Raw genomic sequence first — 21844 nt, forward strand, 5'->3', positions numbered from 1 at the left:
TTGTGTTCATATTTTTTATCTTATCTTTTCTCTCTCCTACTCTCTAAAGAATACCCTTCAGCATTTCATATAATACTGGTTTGATGGTGATGAACTCCTTTTTCTAGTCTGTGAAGCTCTTTATCTGATCTTCAATTCTAAATGATAGCTTTGCTGGGTAGAGTAATCTTGGTTGTAGGTCCTTACTATTCATCACTTTAAATATTTCTTGGCACTCCCTTCTGGCCTGCATGGTTTCTGTTGAGAAATCAGCTGACAATTGTATGGGCACTCCCTTGCAGGTAACTAACTGCTTTTTTCTTGCTGCTTTTAAGATTCTCTCTTTGTCTTTAACCCTTGGCATTTTAATTATGATGTGCCTTGGGTTCCTCTTGTTTGGGGTTCTCTGTGCTTCCTGGACTTGTAAGTCTATTTCTTTCACCAGGTAGGGGAAGTTTTCTGTCATCATTTCTTCAGATAGGTTTTCAATATCTTGCCCTCTTTCTTCTGTCACCCTCATAATCCGCTTGAAGTAGTCCCAGAGGCTCCTTACACTATCTTCATATTTTTGGATTTTTTTTTCTTCTGGTTGGGTGTTTTTTGCTTCCTCATATTTCAAATAGTTGATTTGATTCTTGGGATCCTCTAGTCCAGCGGTTCTCAACCTGTGAGTCGCTACCTCTTTGGCGGTAGAATGACCCTTTCACAGGGGTCGCCTAAGACCATCCTGCATATCAGATATTTACATTATGATTCATAACAGTAGCAACATTACAGTTATGAAGTAGCAATGAAAATAATTTTATGGTTGGGTCACAACATGAGGAACTGTATTTAAAGGGCCAGAAAGTTGAGAACCACTGCATCTAGTCTACTGTTGAATCCCTGTATATTATTCTTTATTTCAGTCAGTGTATGCTTAATTTCTGACTGGCCCTTTTCCTTTTTTTTTTTTTTTTGCATTCTCACTAAGACCCTTGAAAATCTCACTAAGTCCCTTGGAGGTTTCTAGATGATTCTTGATTAGCCTTATAACTATGGTTTTGAACTCTATATCCAGTAGTTTGCTTTCTTCCATTTCTTTCATTTGTGACATGTTTCTTTGTCTCCACATTTTGGCTGCTTCCCTGTGTTTGTTTCTATGTATTGGGTAGAGCTGATAAGTCTCTTTGAGTTGATAGAGTGGCCCTGTGTATTAGGTGTCTTATAGGGCCAGTGGTTCAGCCTCCCCAATCACCTGAGGTGGACACTCTAGGTGCACCTCTTTGTGGGCTGTGAGCACAGTCTTGTTGTAGTTGAGCCTTGATTGCTGTTGGTGTCACTGGGAGGAATTGACCTCCAGGCCAATTGGCTGTGGGAATTCACTGCAACTACAGTGGGAGAGCTGCTGTGCAGGAGACACCCTTATGGAAGACTTGCTTCAGTGGGGCTTTGGTGCTCACTGAGTCTGCCCCTTGAGTGTGTTGCTTATGGATGTATAGAGTTGTAATCTGATATGGTCTCACTGACCACTGGGTACATTGGCTCTTTGGTCTCCAGGGAGGTGCAAAGTCAGCCACTGCCTGGGGCCACCCAGCAGGAGCTACAGCGAGATCTTCAGATTCTTCCTCTTTGTATGGAAGTGCCCAGACGAGGCTCAGCTGTGAAGCAAGGCAGGCTGGTGCTGGTGCCGGGTCTTGGGCCTTTTATTGATACGTTTGGGGCTACTGACCCAGCTGCAGCTTGTTTGACAGGTTTTAGCCTGAGCAAGGACAGGTCATTCATATGCAAAAGCTGCTGCCCACAGCTTGAGTGGGTTTGTAAATTGGATGGGGCGGGGTCTCAGGGAATCACCAGGGTGGAGCAAACAGAAATGGCTGCCAGTCAGCCCTGTGACCAGGGAGGTGCCAGCACAGGAACAAAGACCACTGCAAGTACCTCCATCTGGAAGAAAGCTGTCCCCGAGTTCCTGCCCTGATGCCAGACAGTCCAGTTCCTCCGCATATGTGTTTGGGTACCCCAGAGCCTCACCCTGGTGCTGGAGCTCAGAGGAAGCAGGAGCTTGTAAGTTCAGTTCATGGTGCCGGCCTTTTAGGAGGAGCAGTTGGGTCTCCAGCAGCCTGTGTGTCACTCAGCCCCAATCTGCACTGGTTTTTCTAGCCCATAGTTCTTACTGCCCGTAGGGACTTCTTTTCCCAGTTCTGAGACCCTGGGCTGGGGGGCTGGTGTGGGGCTGGGACCCCTTGCTCCTCCCGGGCCACCTTCATACAGATGATCTCCCTCCCAATTAAAAAAGCGGCACACGTGGGTGCCAGACCAGCCTGTTCTGCGCCTTCGCACCTCCCACCAGTCTCAGTGTGCTTTCTTCTTTACTGCTTTAGTTGTAGGACTTCCATTCAGCCAGCTTGCTGGCAGTTCTGGATGATGGTTGTTCTGTATTTTAGTTGTAATTGTGATGTGGTTGTGGGAGGCAGCGAGTACAGGCATTTACCTATGCTGCCATCTTGGTTCTCCTGTCCCCTGTTGTTTGTTTTTGTTTGTTTTTTCCCCCAGATATTTTACCACTAAAAAGAAGGAGGAAAAGAAAGGAGGTGACTAGTGTAATTATGCATTGCTGTTCTTTTTGCTGGCCTGCACAATGATCCACTACAGTATTCCCCTGGCTAATCAGAATTTCCTTATAATTTAGAAAAGGATGATGCCTACAATTCTATCACTAACGAATAAAAGGCAGCTAGATTTTTTTAAATTTTATTTTTACTTTGCTGCTTAAGAGAGAAAACCATACATAACAAATACTTCCCAGGTAACAGGAAAGCACAAAGGAACAACAATCCTTACCTGTTTGTTCTTTACCTCCTATTTTTGTTCAAAAATACAAAGAGCACAGACATAGTAAAATGACTTCAGGTGTAGCTTTTCCATGATTAGTGGTCAGAATCCTGATCTGTGCTGATCCCCCCCCCCCATCTTTATCTCCTTTCTTCCATCATAAATACAAAACATAGAAAACACTCCGACATGCCAAGTCCATTCTTGATTGGACACCCCACTTAGCTGCTTCTCAGAAACCTGGGTCTCATAAGTCTAAAACTTTATTTATTGCTTAAACCTTGCATATTCTCTAGTATTTTCTAACAAGACAAATGTTACCATCTTCCTAATTGTATCTGTTAGGAAGTATTAGGTAGTATTAGGAAGTATTATTTCTTAAACATAAGAAATCTAGGAAACGGCAGTTGTTGATGTTGGTTAAATAGCTCAGGCACTGACTTTTCTGAGATTTTTTGCAGTCTTTCATTTACCAGGCATGATGTCCACATTCGGGGCAGAATGAAGAAAAAGGGAGCGCCTTTCCTATTTTACCGTATAAAACAAAAGCCTTCCCAGGACCCACGGCAGTCTTGTACCTAGGGTTTCATTGGCCAGAATTGTGTCATTGTGTCATGTGGCCATTTCTGTCTGTAAGGGAATCTGAGAAAAAAAAGCAGGCTGTCTTGCCTGGAGTTGGACAAGGTATTCTTCATGAAATGAGTGTTTCATTAGCAAGGAAGAGGCAGAGAAGAGATGAGGGTAGGAAACCCAAACTGTTAGCAAGTCAGCTAGAAGAAAAAGATTAACAGTTGATCCAGACACTTTTGCAAGTCTCAGAAATACATGGCATTTGGCCTTTTATAGAATCACTCTTGAAACATTAACTCCAAGAATTATAAGGAGGTTATGTATCTGGACCTAAGGAAAATGAGAGGACTCTAATGGTTCAAGCTCCTGTACTTTCCTGTCACAAATGATTATGGAGAAATGGATAACTAATATTATGAGATGCAGGCTGCCCTGGAGAGTGGGCATGGTCATGGGCATCTGGGTGGGAGGAGGGGTGCTGTGACTTCAGGTGTAAAAGCTGAAATGATCCCAGAGCCAATGGTTTCCCCAAGGGAGGTTTTCCTACCCAGATGACAACCACTGGGCATCAGTGATCTTCCATAAATGCATCTCATCCTGTTACATCCTCTGCTTAAACATTTCCACGCTTCCTGTGCTCTCAGCAGGCACACCTGGCTCCTCCACATGGCTCTCATGGTCTAGACTAGCTTACTTCTGCAGCTGGACTCCTGCCCCATCTCCCCACCCTCCTTCCCTATGCTACATGAGCCCTCCAGACTAAACTACTCATCCCCAGAAATCCCCCATGAACTCGGTCCCCTGCAGACCTTTGACATACTGTGTCCTCTGTTTAAACCCTCTTCTTCCTGTTCTATCTGGCAAGTACCTAATCATCACTTGGGTGCCATCAGAGCTTTGGTTTCTTTCAATCTTCTTTCCTCATTTCCAGCTTTGGGTTAGGAGGTCCTGTATGTGCTTCCTTGAATCCATCTCATCACTGCTCTTACAGCACTGAATGGCAATCCTCTCTTATTTATCTCACCCAACTAGATCGTAAGCTTCATGAGAGTAGGGGCCAGTCTGTCTTTGCCACTTTATATCACTGGTGCATAACACTATGCTTGGCCTGTAGTATCTATCAATCAATGTATGGGGAAATTAATGAACGGGTGAATAAACAAATATATATTTACACTATATTCCTTTGAGAGAATTCACTTGCTATAAAACAAGTACCAAAATCCCCATGCAGGTAGAGTAGGTAGCATAGAGCTCAGCATGTGGCAGGCGTACAGATGCTTGACTGACAGATCCATTAGTTGATCATATGATGATTTCATTCATCATCATTAAAAAGTATTGACCGTGTCCACATTCATGTTCTGGGTACTACACGTGGATGACCACAATAGTAGTATCTGGGGCATCGCATCATTTCTTTTGCTGTGGAGCTCACAGCATTCTTATACTTTCCCCTCCCCTCTTTTTAAAATGAAGTACTGGAAGGGACTGAAAGATCATGTGATTTAAATTTTTTAGATGTGGATTCTGAAATCAGAGAAGTTGAATAACTTCCTCCAAGGTCAAGCAGCTGGTGGCGGTTGTAGATTTGTGTCATTATCTCCTTTGTTGGAGACCTGACTCACTTCCCTAAATTTAGCATCCCACTTGGTAAATTTGTGAGCCAGACCATCACCACCACTCTATTTTCCCAGCAGGTGGAGGAGCTCTTTTTCCTGAGCTGACTGCCCCCTCTCCACACACGCACATCTGTAGTGGCCATGAACACAGTAATCAGCATCCTGCCATCTGTGTACTCCCCCACCTCATTTGAGACTGCATTTTAAAAGCTTGCCTTGAAAGGACCTCGTGTTTTTTGTTGTTGTTGTTGTTGTTTTTTACTTTTTCAGACATTGGCAAGAATTAATCTTGAGAATTACAGAACCAAAATATGTTGAGTAAATTAAGACCCATTTTCTCTGACAGCATTTGGTCTAGGCAATGATTGCAACAGCTCCATCTGCATTTGCAAGATGCCTTCTCTATGAGTGCACTTAACAACTTGATTTAGGAGTGTACTTCTGATATTAATGTCACTATTGCTGCTCCTGCCACGGAGAAATGGAGGCCCTTGGTCTCGAGGGCTTTTCATCAGAGCGCCAGTTCAGGAGCCCTATGTTCTGTGAGAAATATTTATTGTGGCATTGCTCTCTCTCGGGATCACAGCTTTCAATCTTTTGGAGTGCATTTGTCTCACAACTTTGATTTTTACAAGTTTTTGAATTTCTTTTTATTGCCTTTTATTTTTTAAAATGTCTTCACTTTCCTAGATAGATTTTTTTAGAGTAAAGAAAGGTGACATGGAAGCATTTTTCACAGGAGTGCAAATTTTTCTAATTGTGTGTGTGTGTGTGTGTGTGTGTGTGTGTGTGTGTGTGTGTAAGTACAGGATTGGCCCAAGGGAAGATGTATGAAACACATAAAAATATATATATTTGAGCCTGGCTGGCATGGCTCAGTGGTTGAGCGTTGACCTATGAATGAGGAGGTCATGGTTCAATTCCCGGTCAGAGGCACATGCTTGAGTTGTGGGCTTGATCCCCAGAATGGTGTGTGTAGGAGGCAGCCAATTAATGATTCCCTCTCATCATTAATGTTTCTCTCTCTTTCTCCCTCTCCCTTCCTCTCTGAAATCAATAAAAATATATTTTAAAAAATTTGATGCCAATCTATTTCTTGTTCTGTGATCTCTCTTTTATTTATTAAAACATTTATTCAATAAATATTTATTTGTTGCCTATGATGTGCCAAGCACTGAGCTAGGTGTTTGATAATAATAAACATATTAATAACAAACATTTCTATACATGAATTGTCTTTCCTGTATATCTATATAACCAACAATATTAGTTTCCAAGGGCTGCCATAACAAAGTACCACAAAGTGAGTGGCTTAAACAAAAATGTATTACCTCAAGTTCTGGAGACTGGAGGTCCTAGGGAAGGATTTGTTTCAGGTCTCACTCAAAGCTTTTGGTAGTTCCTTGGTTTGTGGCTGCATAACTCCCATCTTCACATGGTATTTTGTCTGTGTGTATGCATTTTTCTACAAATTTCCCCTTTTCATAAGGACATAGTCATATTGATAAGGGGCCCACCTTACTCCAGTATAACCTTATCTTAATTTAACTAATTAATACCTCTACAATGACCCTGTTCCAAATAAGGCCATATTCTGTGGTACCAGAGGTTAGGACTTCAACATAGAACTGTTGGGGACAATTCAAGCCATAATACCAAGTCCAATGTCACCTCTTCCAAAGCCATCTCTGCTCCATCCACCACACACCCTAGCTCTAGTTAAGAGAGTCCATAGTTAAGCAATCTCTTCTTTAACTAAACCCACGTAATATTTTATCTATAACATATTTTACCTATATAATTCATTTTTTCAAGTTTTATCCCTTTTCTGTTAAGACCCATGACTGATAATCATTGGTATCAATAGGGTGATGCCTACACATGATAAGTCACAGAAAATTTTTATAATATGAATGAATAAACCAATCATCAGATATTTACATAGCCCTTTCTAGTTAGCAAATGTTTTCATATACATGATCTCATTTGAGCCTCAAAGCAAGTATTTGAAGTGGGCATGTAGGAATTATCTCCATGTATGATTGGTGAAGCCCAAAGTAGGTATATGTCCAGAGCTATGTAGACATGGTGGAGATTGCATTTAAATCCAGGTCTCCTGATTCTGACCTTAGAGTTCTTGTCTCCTTGTATTTTTTCCCTTTCGGAAATATTTTCATCTCCAAATTACCTCTGCCAGCCAATTAGTGATCAGTGCTTATCCAAAACACTGTGACTACCCACTCTCCTCCCCTGCTCATTAGGCAACGTGTCTGAAAAGCTACACTCTTACACATCTCTCCCTCTCTCTGTCTTTCTATATGCATATGTACATGTAGATGTAGATGTAGATGTAGATGTATGTATAAGTATAATCTTCCCTTGAGGCTCTCCCATTCAGAGAGTCCATATTGAACTAAAATTTTATACTTCCCTTCTAGAATAAAATTTTTAATGCTTTATAAACAACTGATGCTGAGGATTTTGGCACTCAGACTAAGAGAGTCATTTTATGACAGATAGTAGTGACACTGGTTATGGGAAAGAGCTTTTTCTGATGTCATTATAACTAGATTCAGACAGTGCCAGACTGACCAGTTCTTCTTAGGGAAGAGTTCTGTGGTTACCATTAGCTTGGACTCATTCTAAGGCAGAAAATATTTTTTCAAAGTATTAAAAACCACACATAAACACATATTGTATTCATAACTAACCTTGAAAATATTAATGTGGAATGGATTTTGATATTAGCCTGCCCTAGAAGCAATAAAAATTAGTATACAATCCTGGCTTCAATATGAAGTGTCATGATGTGGCTAATTTTGCCTCATTCTGTTTCACAGTTACAATATTCCAATCCCTGTGTGAGCTCCTACCTTACCTCCTGAGTTGGAGGGATTTGCTTTTCTTCGACTGTGTACTAATCTGAATGCTGACTCGTGTGCATAATGTTCTTACAATTTACAGACAGCTTTTACTATGTTATCTCATTTTACCTTTAGAACCATTCTATGAGATCAACACTATTACTATCTTCATTGTGAGAAATGAGTCAGTTTGCCCAACATTGTAGGTTGAAAGTGAGACATCCAAGATTTGAGCCTGCTATTCTGACTCCAAATTCTGAACTCCTTTGACTTTATTACCTGAGCTATGCTTTATTTTTTCCTTACTTTTGACATATCTCAGCTCCCAAACTGGGTTAGAATTTACTATGATGTTTAGCAGATTATTCTGTACAGGGTTTTATACTATGGAGTATATAGAAGAACCTGAGTTTTTTTATGTGTATGTGTGTGTATTTTTTGTTGTTGTTAATCCTCGCCTGAGGATATTTTTCCATTGATTTTTAGGGAGAATGAAAGAGAGAGGGAAAGACAGAGAGAAACATCGATGTGAGAGAAACACATCGATTGGTTGCCTCCTGCATGAGCCCTGACCAGGGTCCGGACTGGGGAGGAACCTGCAACAGACGTACCTGCCCTTGATGGGAATCAAACCCGGGACCCTTTGTTCCACAGGCTGATGCTCTATCCACTGAGCCAAATTGTTTAGGGCAAGAATCTAAATTTTGAATTCCAGCTTTGCTACTTCTTTGCTAGGTGATATTGGACAAATTAAGTAGTCTGTTTAAGCCTCAGTTTCTTTATTTATAAAATGGTGGTCCTGATAGTGCCCCGATTATAAGATTTCAAAGATAATTAAAATGACAAAAAATTGGTGTAAAGTCTTAGCAGAAACCATAGCATGACATTACAATTTATGAGTTGTGTGAAGTTGGGTGAGATACTTAATCTTGTTTAGTTCCATCCTCAGTATAAAAAAAGGGGGACAATATTAAGTATCTTGCAGGTATGTCATGAGGTTTAATAAAATAACATTTGTGGGAGTGCCTAATACAGTGTTTGGCATATACTCGGAACTCAATAATTGTTAATTTCCAACCTACCTGCTTTCTTTCTCTCTTCAAAGAGGAAATCAATAAATGTTTACTGGATTTTCAGTGACTCCTTTCATGCAATGATTTTATGACTATTTTTTTTAGTGGTTCTGTACATGGATGCAAGTATTCAATATCAAGGTGACTTTGACAAACTGTTTTAAAGCTCCAAGTAGAATAAAACGCAGTGTTCTCTCAGAGAGGCAACATAAAGGAATCTGATAACCAGTTCACAGTAATTGCCCAGAAAGTGGCTCCCTAGTGAAAGCCTGGCTGACAACAAGCAAGTCCAAGTGCGACCTTGAACATGGACATTGGCTTTCAAAGAGAAGGATTTGTTAAAGCAAAGAGGGGCTCAAAAGTTATTAACTGTTGGGAAGACCCACCAGAGTTTGCATTAAAAGATTGAACTTGAGATATTTTTCAAGCACCAATTCTCAATATTCATTTCAGAGGATCCTATGTGTCTATTGATAAAACCACAGTGGTCTTTTCAAATGGGTTAGAAATACTTAAGTCAATAATTGGGATTTTCTCAATTTTACATTCCACTTGTATATATTTGTAAATTTGGCCACCATTCCTTGCTTAGACTAAAACTTAAAGTAAATGATAAGTCATTTATTGCAGAATTACACATTTAGTTATTGTAGGATATCATTTTATGAATTTTCAGTGTTCAAATACTTGAATAATCTGAGAAATACTGTTATAATTATAGTTTGTTACGTTGGACATTGTTCAGAAGATAGAAAAATGCAAATATTGTGTTGTCTAAGATTCAACAGGGGACCTGCTTTCTCAAAAGATAGGATTAATTTAAAACCAACATTTACTGTCTTATGGGTCTCTGAGCAATGGTGGACAGAGAGCTGTGTCTCATTCATCTTTGCTTTTGTGGTGCTAGAGTAGTGCCTGGCACAGAGTAGGTCCTCAACACATTTTCATCTTACATAGAAATTATATGTATAAAAGCAAGAAATGCTTGGTTTCAAGAGTGCTTGAATAGTGTATTAAGAGTGTCTTGAAGATGCACTCTCAAATTTTGTTTCCCTCATTTTTTTTTTAAATTGTGGAATCATGACTCTGTTTCTGACTCAATGTCACCTATTCCCAGGACCCTGCCCTTCAAACTCAAAGCTATAGGTGAATTTCACTCCCCCCCCCATCTTATTTTACAAATGAGTTCACGTTGCTATACATTGTGTAGTTTTATGCAAAGCTCTGTGTTGGGCAATGTAAGGCTATAGGCATCAGTGAGGTATTGTCCTTGTTCTTAGGGAGTTAATGTAGTCAGAGAGAGCGATACCCAGGGAACTAATTATATTTCAAGGCAGAAAGAAAAAGTGCTGTGGTTAAAGTACAAACAAAATGCTGTGGTTGCAGAGGGGAAGGAGTAATTAATTCAAACTGGGAGGAGATCAGGAACAAGGAAGGAAAGAAACTAATATTTATTGAGGGCTTAGAAGCTGCCAAAGGCAGGGCTGCTGCTTTCTTTCCCTCAGGCTCTGGGAGGAGGTTGTGTTGTGGCCCTGGCCAGTGTGGTTCAGTGGTAGAGCATCCATTGGCCCATGCACCAAAGGGTCTTGGTTCGATTCCCTGTTAAGGACATGTACTGGGGTTGCAGGTTTGATCCCCAGCTCCAGTCGGGATGCATGCAGGAGGCAACCAATTGATGTTTCTCTCACATCAATGTTGGTCTCTCTCCCCTCCCTCCACCCCTCCCTCCCCTCTTTCTAAAAATCAAATGAGGATTAACAACAAAAGCCTGGGGAGAGGAGGTTTGGCCACCGGCCCATGTTGGGAAGGTCCATGTTCCAGAAAAAAGGAGACCATGGGAAGTCACCCTTCTACTGGTCTGCAGGGACATGGACTGGGACAAGATTCAGCCTCAGCTTGAGATGGTTCGGTGGGAAATGGGGTTGATACGAGGAAGCTGGTTTCAGTTAAAGTGAGGAGGTGTTTGGGAGAATTCTAGGCACAGATGAAGAATGTTAGTAAGAATAAGCTTTAGAGCAGTGGTTCTCAACCTTGGCTGCACATTAGAATCACCTGGGAATCTTTTTAAAATCCTGATTTCTGGGCCTCATCCTCCGGAAATTCTGTTTCTTTGTTATGAGGTGGAGCCACAACATTAGTAACAAAGACATGGAATTTCCAGAGGATGAGGCCCAGAAATCAGGATTTTAAAATGATTCCCAGGTGATTCTAATGTGCAGCCAAGGTTGAGAACCACTGTAATAAAGGAAAGACAAGGCCCACATTTATGTCGATGAGTATAAATTACTGAGGAAAAAGAGAGCAGGGCTTTGGGGGCGGAGTGGGGAGTTGTGATGAGGACATGTGGGAGTGTCTATTCAATGGGGAGAGTGCATCAGTCCTAAGGTTCCAAAGGAAGCAAAGGAGAGTGGATGGGTCAGTTTGCTTCGTTTTCTTGGGTGCTTAGCTCTCCAGTGTGCTAGTGAGTGTTGGCGTGTCCCTAAAAGAGGTGGGAGCAAGTGTTGGTTTGTTTGTTAGTGTTCTTTCCAACTGAAGTGTCCACTCCTTGAGAGCATAGGTTGTCTCCATCACTACACCATTCCCCAAAGAGCCTAGCATTGGAGTGGGCGCGTGCAGATATTCACAAAATCATACTTGCTTTATGACAAGCAGGAAGATACATTTCAGCAGAGCCAAGAGGCTAGTTATGGATTTTACAGGGTTGTGGGCATTTAACCTGAAAATGAACCACACAGTTACAAAGTAGTTTAAAGTTATTTATGGCTTTACAATCAAGAACTATTTTCTGATGCCATGATTTTACAGAAAGAAAATGGTGTCAATTGATTAACTTCTACAGTAATTTGTTAGCTGCTCATTCTATTTTCCTGTTTTGACTAATGAAAACATTTAGAGTTGCATCTTTATGAAGGCTAAGTAGCTCAGGCAGTTTGACTGTCTTAGAATAATAGTTCAGTTGGTTGGGTGTCGTCCCATGCATTGAAAGGTTGCTAGTTAGATTCCCAGTCAAGGCACATACCCAGGTTGTGGGCTACTGAGGACATGTAGGAACTAGTCAATCAATGTTTCACTCTCATATCAATGTTTCTCTCTCTCTCCTTCTACCTTCTCTCTCTAAAAATCAATAAAAAATATTTTAAAAAAAGAATAATTAGAGAATTTTGCACCATCAACCAGTGGGAAACCTACTTCTCCTGCAGGTTCCCTCATTAGTGTCTCTTACTGAGCAAAGCCCACCTCTCCAGAATGCTACGATAAAACATTTTGCAAGCAGTTATGGGACATAATCAGCTGATCTAAACTATCATTAATTTACAAGTTAGGACGGTGTAAGACAAATTTTGTCCTTATGTGAGATTGCTTAGGGGAGTTTATAATATTAGGGCTTAAAAGTGGTTTCCTAACTTACATGAAGGGCTAAACCAAAACAGGGAACTTTGTGGTAGATATGTCCCTTTTACCTTTCTGTGCCTGTGATATAGATTATGTTTATAATCTATAATGCCATTCTTCCCTGTGAGCCTAGATATGATTTCAAAATCCTTCTCAATACAACACTTTAAACAGCAAGAGGTTGGGATTAGCTTGAAAGATGAACTAGACAGGTAATCATCCCTAAAAAGCTATAAACCCCTCTGGGCAGGTCCCAGGTCCAATTTAGGACTTGACATAGAGTAGGTTTTTAATAAATGATTTTGGGAATAAATGATAGACAGAGAAATAGATGAATTAAAAATGCACAAATGAAATCTCATTTATTTTTCTAAAACTGGTATAGGAATGTATGTAGGATGCTTCCTTCTCTGCCTTGTGGGAAATGTACTGCATGTCACCATTAGCCTTGTGAACACCAGCTCATAGGATGATAGAGTGGAAAGGACCTGGAGAATGTTTAGTGACAACTTTTCAGAGATGAAAAGAAGGTGCAGAGAGGGCATCATCTGTAGTTCAGGCTCTGGAAGAGGGAGCCACGCAGGCCACTGTATTCCACACCTTACTAACCCTGTGGCCTTTGGCATTTGCTTTGTCCCTTCATCTACAAAGTGGGGATTGTGTCTTATCTGCCGGTAGGGTTGCTGTGAAGCTTAAGCAAGGTAAGGAATACGAAGTGCTTACAGTAGTGCCTGGCACATGGTAAATACTTTAAAAAATGTCAACATGTCCCTCCCTCTCCCACTCTTTTTCATTAATAGAAGCTGAACCAGTGATGGTACTATAAGTAGTTTTATCATAAGGTTTATCATATTATGTTTTGCTATGTTTTTTTATCATATGTTCAGTGAATTGAAAATTCTTTCAACCCACCCTCATTTTACATACGTAGAAACTAAGGCAAAGAGAATACAAGGAATAGGATTCTTATGAAATAAGAAAAAAAAATTTCCTGAGTGCAAAACATACAATTCCTGAATGTCACACTCTTTTCTTCATCTAATCATATTGTTTCATAATACATGGCATGCTTCATAGAAAATATATTTATAAAAGATGTCTTTAAATAAAACAGTGATAAAATTTAATGAAAAATGAGTGGGCTGAATTTTCCTTTTAAAAAAACTCAGCATTTTCATTGTATATTTGAACTTTCAGGTCAGTTATTAGTTGGGGGTTGGGGGGAGCAGAAAAGGGAAAGTTGTAGTTGGCTCTCTGTTGGTTGCCAGGAAACATACAAAAGCAGCAGGGACAGAGGAAACAGCTGGGCATTGCTGGGAGGGTGGCCTGCAGAGGGGAGCGCTACATTGGGGCAGGGACCTGGCAGCTGCCCCATCTAATGTCTCCAGACAAGAAAAGGGAGTTTAAAACCACAACATGGTAATAGACGCGAGGTTAGCCAACAAGGCTTTGAGAAGTTGCCTTGCTAATGCGTGTGAAATGGGGATTAGAAGCTGCACTCTGGGTCCGTTGCTATAAACATTGGGGGAAGAAGCTTTATCTGTTTTTAACCAAGTCAGGTCCAACCGAGTATAAGGAGGGGGTGTTTTAAAACCACTGGGCTATGGACTTGGAAAACGAGCTGTGGAATTCAGGAAGAGTGGGGTTGAGGGTTTATTCTCCACCTCTCAGCTTAAACATCCTGCCTCCTTATTATAAGCCTTGAAATGTATGTTTATTTGAAATCCTATTGCTAAGTTGGCTTTTTTTGTTTTGTTTTGTTTTCTGAAGACACCTTTGGAAGAAAAAATAATAAAGGCATAGAAATAGTTGAAAGCTGTTGAAGGAGGTGAAGCCATTATGAGCTCCCAGAGTGCTGCACTTGAGTTGAACAAGGGGTCAGAGCCTGGGCGAGGGAGGACAGAAGGTGAAGACCACAGCACAGCTTGGCTTGAAAACCAGCTCAGTGTGGGCGACTTTGTCAAAATCCAGAGGGCCTTTGAGGTAAGCGTTCATCTCATTTACTGGAGGCTTGGACTTGCTCATGAAGGAGACTAGGATGAAAAGGAAGATTTTTCTCTTAAAATAGCTTATATATTTAATGTTTAAAAATAAGTTCATTGTATTGTGTTCCATAAATGAGTGAGATCATGTGATATTTATCTTTCTCTGACTGGCTTATTTCACTTAGCATAATTCTCTCCAGTTCCATCCATGCTGTTGCAAATGGTAAGAACTCCTTCTTCTTTTTTTTTTTTGACACAGACAACATGGGGGTAAGAGCATAAGTGGGGGGGTGGGGGTAATGTGGGGATAAGGACACATATGTAATAACTTAATCAATAAAGAAATTTAAAAAATAAGTTCACATGCTGACAGATGATTACTAGACTTAGTGGAGTGATTACATCATAAGGTATAAAAATGTTGCATTGTTAATTGTATACCTGAAACTAATATAACCAATATAAGATTATATACCAACTATACTTAGATAAAATATTAAAAAAGAAAAATACATAAAAGCATTATTCTTAAAAACAAAACAAACAACAAAACAGGACATTTTTAAAGAATTGGTCAGGCTTGGATTTAACACCAGAGTAATTTTATACCTCCATTCTTCCAACCAAATTATATTATTTAGTATGAAATTGCTTCTGTTGAATACCATTACAGTGAAGAAGGAAATTCATTCTTGGAAAAAATTCTTCTTGGAGATCAATAAAAAGTATGGTTATGAGTAGGGAAAGCCAGGTCTCTAAGGTGACTCCCAGCAAGAACTCTTCTTGCAAATAACAGGGAAGTAAGGCTTAGGAAATGCAAATATCTGCCTCTAGTTTGAAAAAATTCTCCCTGCCTCCCCCCTGAGTGACAACTCCTTTTCAAAGCTGATTTTGCTACTTCATTGTCCAGAGATTCCAAGTGAGGGACCAGTCTCCCACTTTTTTTTCCTAAATATTGGAGCAGTGACAAGAAAAACAAAACTACAAGTTTTCTTTTTAATTGTACATCTATATATATATATAGCCTAAGCGACTATTCCACTGTTCGACCATTCAACCGTTTGACTAGTAGCTATGACACTCACTGACCACCAGGGGCAGACACTCAATACACAAGCATGGAAACATGGAACAGACTGATGGATTTCAGAGGGAAGCAGGAGGAGGGAGGGTAGGAAGAGATTAACCAAAGATCTTATATACATACTAGAGGCCTGGTGTATAGATATGTGCACTGGTGGGGTCTCTTGGCCTGGCCTGCGGGGACGGGGCTGAAACCAGCAGTCCAACATCCCCTGAGGGGTCCCAGATTATGAGAGGGCACAGGCCAGGCTGAGGGACCCCACCAGTGTATGAATTTGTGCACTAGGCCTCTAGTATAAAATAAACCTTAAGAATCCTATATAATAAAAGGCTAATATGCAAATCAACCAAAAGGCGGAACAACGGATCACTATGATGCGCACTGACCATCAGGGGGCAGATGCTCAACGCAGGAGCTGCCCCCTGGTGGTCAGTGCACTCCCACAGGGGGAGCGCTGCTCAGCCAGAAGCCGGGCTCATGGCTGGCGAGCGCAGTGGCAGTGGCGAGAGCCTCTCCTGACTCTGCGGCAGCACTAAGGATGTCCAACTGATAGCTTAGGCCCTCTCCCTGCAGGGAGCAGGCCTAAGCCATCAGTTGGACATCCCCCAAAGGCTCACGGACTGCGAGAGGGTGCAGGGTGGGCTGAGGGACCCCCTACCCGAGTGCACAAACTTTGCACACTGGGACTCTAGTTTTAATTATAAATGCATAATTTATTTCTTAGTTAATTAGTTGGGAATTCTGTGGCTATGCACCATAAAGAGAATACTCATCATAATGATTTTTAGTTTCTCATCTGGGCAGGAAGAAGTGCTCTTCTGTGCTGTGGAACTTAGATAGGCATGAGCCTCCATCTATTCTACTTCATTATGTTTGCTAAAATATGATCTCAGGGATTCAGAAGTTCCTCCAAGGGTGCTTGGAAGTGTCCATATTAATTTGAAATAGATACACAATATTTTGGAATATTGCCTTGAAATTAACAAAGTATGATGAAATCTAACAACTATATTATCCTGTAATTGGCACAAATTTTAATCTTTAGCTATCAAAAAAGAAAAAGTATTTGCTAACCACTGAAAAACTACTATACTGTGTTTTGTATAACAAGTTAGATTTTACCTGTGTTGATAAATTCCTGTGCCAATAACATCAATCATTTTTTTACAATAGAATCTATCATATTTAGAAGCAAAGACCTGCTCTGCCCTACACTTTGCTCATTCTAATCTTTATGTATTTGTTGTCCATCCAACCCCATTTGTCTGAAAGATTTCAGGGCTGCTCATGTCCGATGCCCCAAATAAATTTGCCATATTTTGATAGATGTAGCAAACATTTTGACAGGGCATTCAGAAAAACATATCAGCAGATTATGATAGCTTTGACTTTGCAATGAATAGAAACGTGGCAGTTTTATTCTGGTGCTAAGAACACAAACAATTTGAATGCTCAGGTTTATTAGGAGAGTCAACATTATAATATTGATATGTTAGAGAGTGAAACTGCTTCAGAAGGTTGGGGGAGGGGGTAGGCCAGGGGTCCTCAAACTTTTTAAACTGGGGGCCAGTTCATTGTCCCTCAGACCGTTGGAGGACCGGACTATAGTTTAAAAAAAAACTATGAACAAATTCCTATGCACACTGCACATATCTTATTTTGAAGTAAAAAAACAAAACGGGAACAAATACAATATTTGTATTTGCATGTGGCCCGCGGGCCGTAGTTTGAGGACCCCTGGGGTAGGCATTCTTTTCAAATTACTGATTGATTATCTGGAATAAACCTATGTGAAACTGGTCAATTCAACCTCAAGATTTTTCTTTTCTCTTCTTTTCTTTTTAACTTTAATTGCTTTAAAGGCCAGACCACTAATTTTGAAATTACCAGTTGGGAAAGCACATATTACTGATGGGAGAAGAAATTGTAGTCCAGAGCTTGCATGAATATAGAGAATCTAATGACGGTTTTTTTAAAAGAAATTGAGCTTTGCAGGTGTATTATCAAGAAAAACAATGAAGTCTGTCCATTTTTTAACAGACCCAATGCACACAGAATGGAAGAATTCAATGGCACATGTGCAAGTAGGACTACAAGTTAGGCCCTGGAGCCAACATGATTTTCAAACACAGCATGGACGCCTAGGAAGAATGATACCCTAGGCTATTTCCAGGAAGCCCAGCCCATCAGTCATGAGCATTGGGCCCACAGGTACAGATAGAGCTGCAAAAGGAAACATTGCCCTCGGCAGCTGTCCTGCAGCACAGAGCTCTAAAGGCAGTGATCTGTAGCCCAATCACTAAAGATACAATCTGAGCCCCCAGAGATGTTCAGGGAGGGTACTCAGAACAAATGTGTCTTGTGGGCGAGTGGAATCTAAACACAATATACTTGTGCTTACTTCACCTCAAAGGACCGGAGAAGTTCAGTAGGCAATTGTGCTTGTCTGAGAATTGTGCTTGAGGTGTAATCTATCTATATATATATATATATAACAACTGTAATGGCCATAATAACCATAATGACCAGTTGCTATGATGCCCACTGTGGCCAGCGAACGGCTCGATCAGGGTGTGGGGCCAGCTGGCCAACCTTGCAGCCCCTCCTCCCTGCCGGATTCCCCCTGATTGGACTCTACCACCCAGATCAAGAACGGGGCAACTGGCCAAATGCCCCCTTCCTAGCCCCCCACCCATGCCAGCCCCACCCCTCATCAGCCAGCCCCCCCCAGAATAGGCCCACAGCCCCTCCCCCAACCGGCCCACCCCTGATCACATCCCTCACCCCAATAGTGGGCGGGACTGGACAGCCAACATCCTGCAGCCCCTCCCCCCTGGCCGGCCACACCCTCAATGGGCCCCCACCACCCTGATCAGCCTGCAGCACCTGCCCCTGGCCAGCCTCACCCCTGATTGTCATAAACACCTCAACAGGAAGTAGGGCCGGCCAGCCAACTTCCTGCAGCCCCTCCCCCATCCGGACCCACACCTTATGGGCCCCCACCACCAGATTGGCCCCCAGCCCCTCTCCCCAGTTGACCCCACCCCAGATTGCCCCCAACCTCGATCAAGGGCAGGGCTGACTGGCCAACCACCCATGGCCCCTCCCCATGGCCAGCCCCTCCCCCAATCGGCCCCCCAACCCCAATTGGGGGTGGTGCCCTCCATCCAATTGCCCGCAGCCCCTTCCCCCAGCCAGCTCCGCCCTGACTGGGCCCCAATCAGGGCAGGCTGGTCGGCCAACCTCCCATCTTCTCCTCCTCCTGACAGGCCCAGCCCTGACCTGACCCAATTGGAGCCAGGTTGGCTGGACCCCACCCATGCACAAATTGGTGCACTGGGCCTCTAGTAAAAGGAATAAATCCACAGAATGTATGATATTCTCATGCTTGGTTGCCTTTTTTTAATTATTTATTTTTTATTTTTTGTCCAAAATTTTACATATGTCTGCTTTTTCCCTGCTTGACCTCTCCCCCCAGCCATTCCCACCCTGGGCAAGCCCCCATTGCCCCAGCGTCTGTGTCCATTGGTTATGCTAATATGCATGCATACAAGTCCTTTGGTTGCTCTCTAACCCCTGTTCCCCCCCCCCCCCCGCCATTTGTCACTGGATCTGTTCTTATTCATCAAATTATGTTGATTATTATATCCCACAAATGAGTGAGATCATGTGATATTTATCTTTCTCTGACTGGCTTATTTCATTAGCATATTGCTCTCCAGCTCCACCCATGCTGTTGCAAATGGTAAAAGTTCTTTCTTTTTTATTCCATTGCGGTGTAGTATTCCATTGTGTAGATGTACTGAAGTTTTTAACCCACTCATCTGCTGAAGGGCACTTAGGTTGTTTTCAAATTTAGCTATTGTAAATTGTGCTGCTATGAACATAGGGGTGCATATATCCTTTCTGATTGGTGTTTCTGGTTTTTGGGGATATAGTCCTAGAAGTGGGATTACTGGGTCAAACAGGAGTTCCATTTTTAACTTTTTGAGGAAACTCCATACTGTTTTCCAGAGTGGCTGCACCAGTCTGCATTCTCACCAGCAGTGCACAAGGGTTCCTTTTTCTCCATATCCTTGCCAGCACTTGTTTGTTGATTTGTTGATGATAGCCATTCTGACAGGTATGAGATGGTATCTCATGGTTGTTTTGATTTGCATCTCTCGGATGATTAGTTACTTTGAGCATGTTTTCATATGTCTCTCAACCTTTTGTATGTCCTCTTTCAAAAAGTGTCTATTTAGGTCCTTAGCCCACTTTTTAGTTGGATCGTTTATCTTCCTTTTGTTAAGTTGTATGAGTTCCCTGTAAATTTTGGAGATTAAACCCTTATCTGAAATATCATTGGCAAATATGTTCTCCCATGCAGTGGCTTTCTTGTTGTTTTGTTGATGGTTTCTTTTGCTGTGCAGAAGCTTTTCATTTTGATGTAGTCCCATTTGTTTATTTTCTCCTTAGTCTCCATTGCCCTAGGAGCTGTGTCTATAGAGATATTGCTACACATATGTCTGCTATTTTGCTGAATTCGGAGTCTTGTAGGATTTTTATGGTTTCCCGTCTTACATTTAAGTCCTTTAGCCATTTTGAGTTTGTTTTTGTGTATGGTGTAAGTTGGTGATCTACTTTTATTTTTTTGCATGTATCTGACCAAATTTCCCAACACCTTTTATTGAAGAGACTGTCTTGACTCCATTGTATGCTCTTGCCTCCTTCGTCAAATATTAATTGAGCATAATGGCTTGGGTTGATTTCTGGGTTCTCTGTTCTGTTCCATTGGTCTTATATGTCTGTTCTTGTGCCAGTACCAGGCAGTTTGGAGAACCGTGGCTTGGTAATATAGCTTGATATCTGGTATTGTGATCCCTCCGACTTTGTTCTTCTTTCTCAGGATTGCTGTGGCTATTCAGGGTCTTTCTTTATTCCAGATAAATTCTTGGAGAGTTTGTTCTAGATCTTTGAAGTATGCCATTGGTATTTTAATGGGTTTGCATTGAATCTGTAGATTGCTTTGGGTAGTATGGACATTTTAATGATGTTGATTCTACCAATCCATGAACATGGTATGTTCTTCCATTTGTTTATGTCTTCCTCTATCTCTTTTTTCAATGTCCTGTAGTTTTCTGAGTACAGGTCTGTTACTTCCTTAGTTAAGTTTATTCCTAGGTATCTTATTTTTTTTGGTGCAATGGTAAATGGGATTGTTTTTTTCATTTCTCTTTCTGTGAATTCATTATTGGTGTATAAAAAAGCCATAGATTTTTGGGTGTTAATTTTGTATCCTGCTACATTGCCGAATTCATTTATTAAGTCTAGTAGTTTTTTGATGGAGTCTTTGGGGTTTTGTATAAGAGTATCATGTCATCTGCGAATAAGGACAATTTTACTTCTTCTTTTCCAATTTGGCTGCCTTTTATTTCTTCTTCTTGTCTGATCGCTATGGCTAGCACTTCCAGTACTATATCAAACAGTAGTGGCGAATGTGGGCATCTCTGTCTTGTTCCTGTTCTCAGGGGAAATTAGTTTAGTTTTTGCTCATTGAGTATGATGTTGGCTGTAGGTTTGTCATATAAGGCTTTTATTATGTTGAGGTATGATCCCCCTATTCCCACTTTGCTGAGAGTTTTTATCAAGAAAGAGTGTTGGATTTTGTCAAATGCTTTTTCTGCATCAATTGATATGATTATGTGATTTTTGTCTCTCAATTTGTTTGCTTGGTTGTCTTTATGAAATTCTAAAGATGGCTGTAGACAGATTCTACAGCCATGATTCTGACACTAGATTCCTTTATCTTTTTTTTCTGTTTGCTTATGTGGTCTGAAGAATTGTCAGACATTAGATAATGTCCATCTCCTTAACTGGCAGTGGTGATGCTTAATTGAAAAATGGGAAATTGGGTCTTTCAATTGTGGAGCAAATATTTCACATATATTTCCAAATGAAATATTACATGCCATATAAATCTTGGCAGTAACATTTAGAAATAAAGTAAGTAATGCTTATTGCAAGATGGTACAAATGAGTTACAATCACTTATTGTGTGAATTCCAGTTTTGCCACTTATAATGTGACTCTGCAAATCACTTAACCTTTTTGAGCCTGTTTCCTTTATTTCTGACATGGGGAAAATAGGATTGTTGTGAGGACTAAGTGAGATACTGTCTGGAGAGGAGTTAAAAGAATAAGTGCTCAATTAATAGCTATTACAAGTTCAGTGAGTAGAGGTTGAACCACATGGTCTCTAATTTCTTGATTCCTTTTTTAAAAAAATATGTTTTTATTACTTTTAGAGAGAGGAAGGGAGATGGAGAGAGGGATAGAAACATCAATTATGAGAAAGAATCATTGATTGGCTGCCTCCTGCATGCTCCCTATTGGGGATTGAGCCTACAACCTGGGCATGTGCCCTGACCGGGAATCAAACCATGACCTCCTGGTTCATGGGTCGAAGCTCAACTAATGATTT

The 21844-nt window shown here is 41.1% G+C and overlaps 1 protein-coding gene across 1 annotated transcript in view; it reads left to right on the forward strand.

Moving 5' to 3' along the window:
• Window positions 1-14009: 14009 nt before the first annotated feature.
• The window catches only part of LOC102436241, a gene marked incomplete at its 3' end in the record, with an annotated part of 42053 nt that continues 34218 nt past the window's right edge, over window positions 14010-21844 (forward strand). Inside the window, exon 1 of the mRNA XM_006107787.2 lies at window positions 14010-14295. Within this exon, the coding sequence (XP_006107849.1) occupies window positions 14152-14295 (144 nt within the window). The remainder of the gene's footprint in view (window positions 14296-21844) is intronic.

The sequence above is a fragment of the Myotis lucifugus genome, unplaced genomic scaffold (genome assembly GCF_000147115.1).
Source record: "Myotis lucifugus unplaced genomic scaffold, Myoluc2.0 scaffold_1430, whole genome shotgun sequence".
Lineage (NCBI taxonomy): Eukaryota > Metazoa > Chordata > Mammalia > Chiroptera > Vespertilionidae > Myotis > Myotis lucifugus.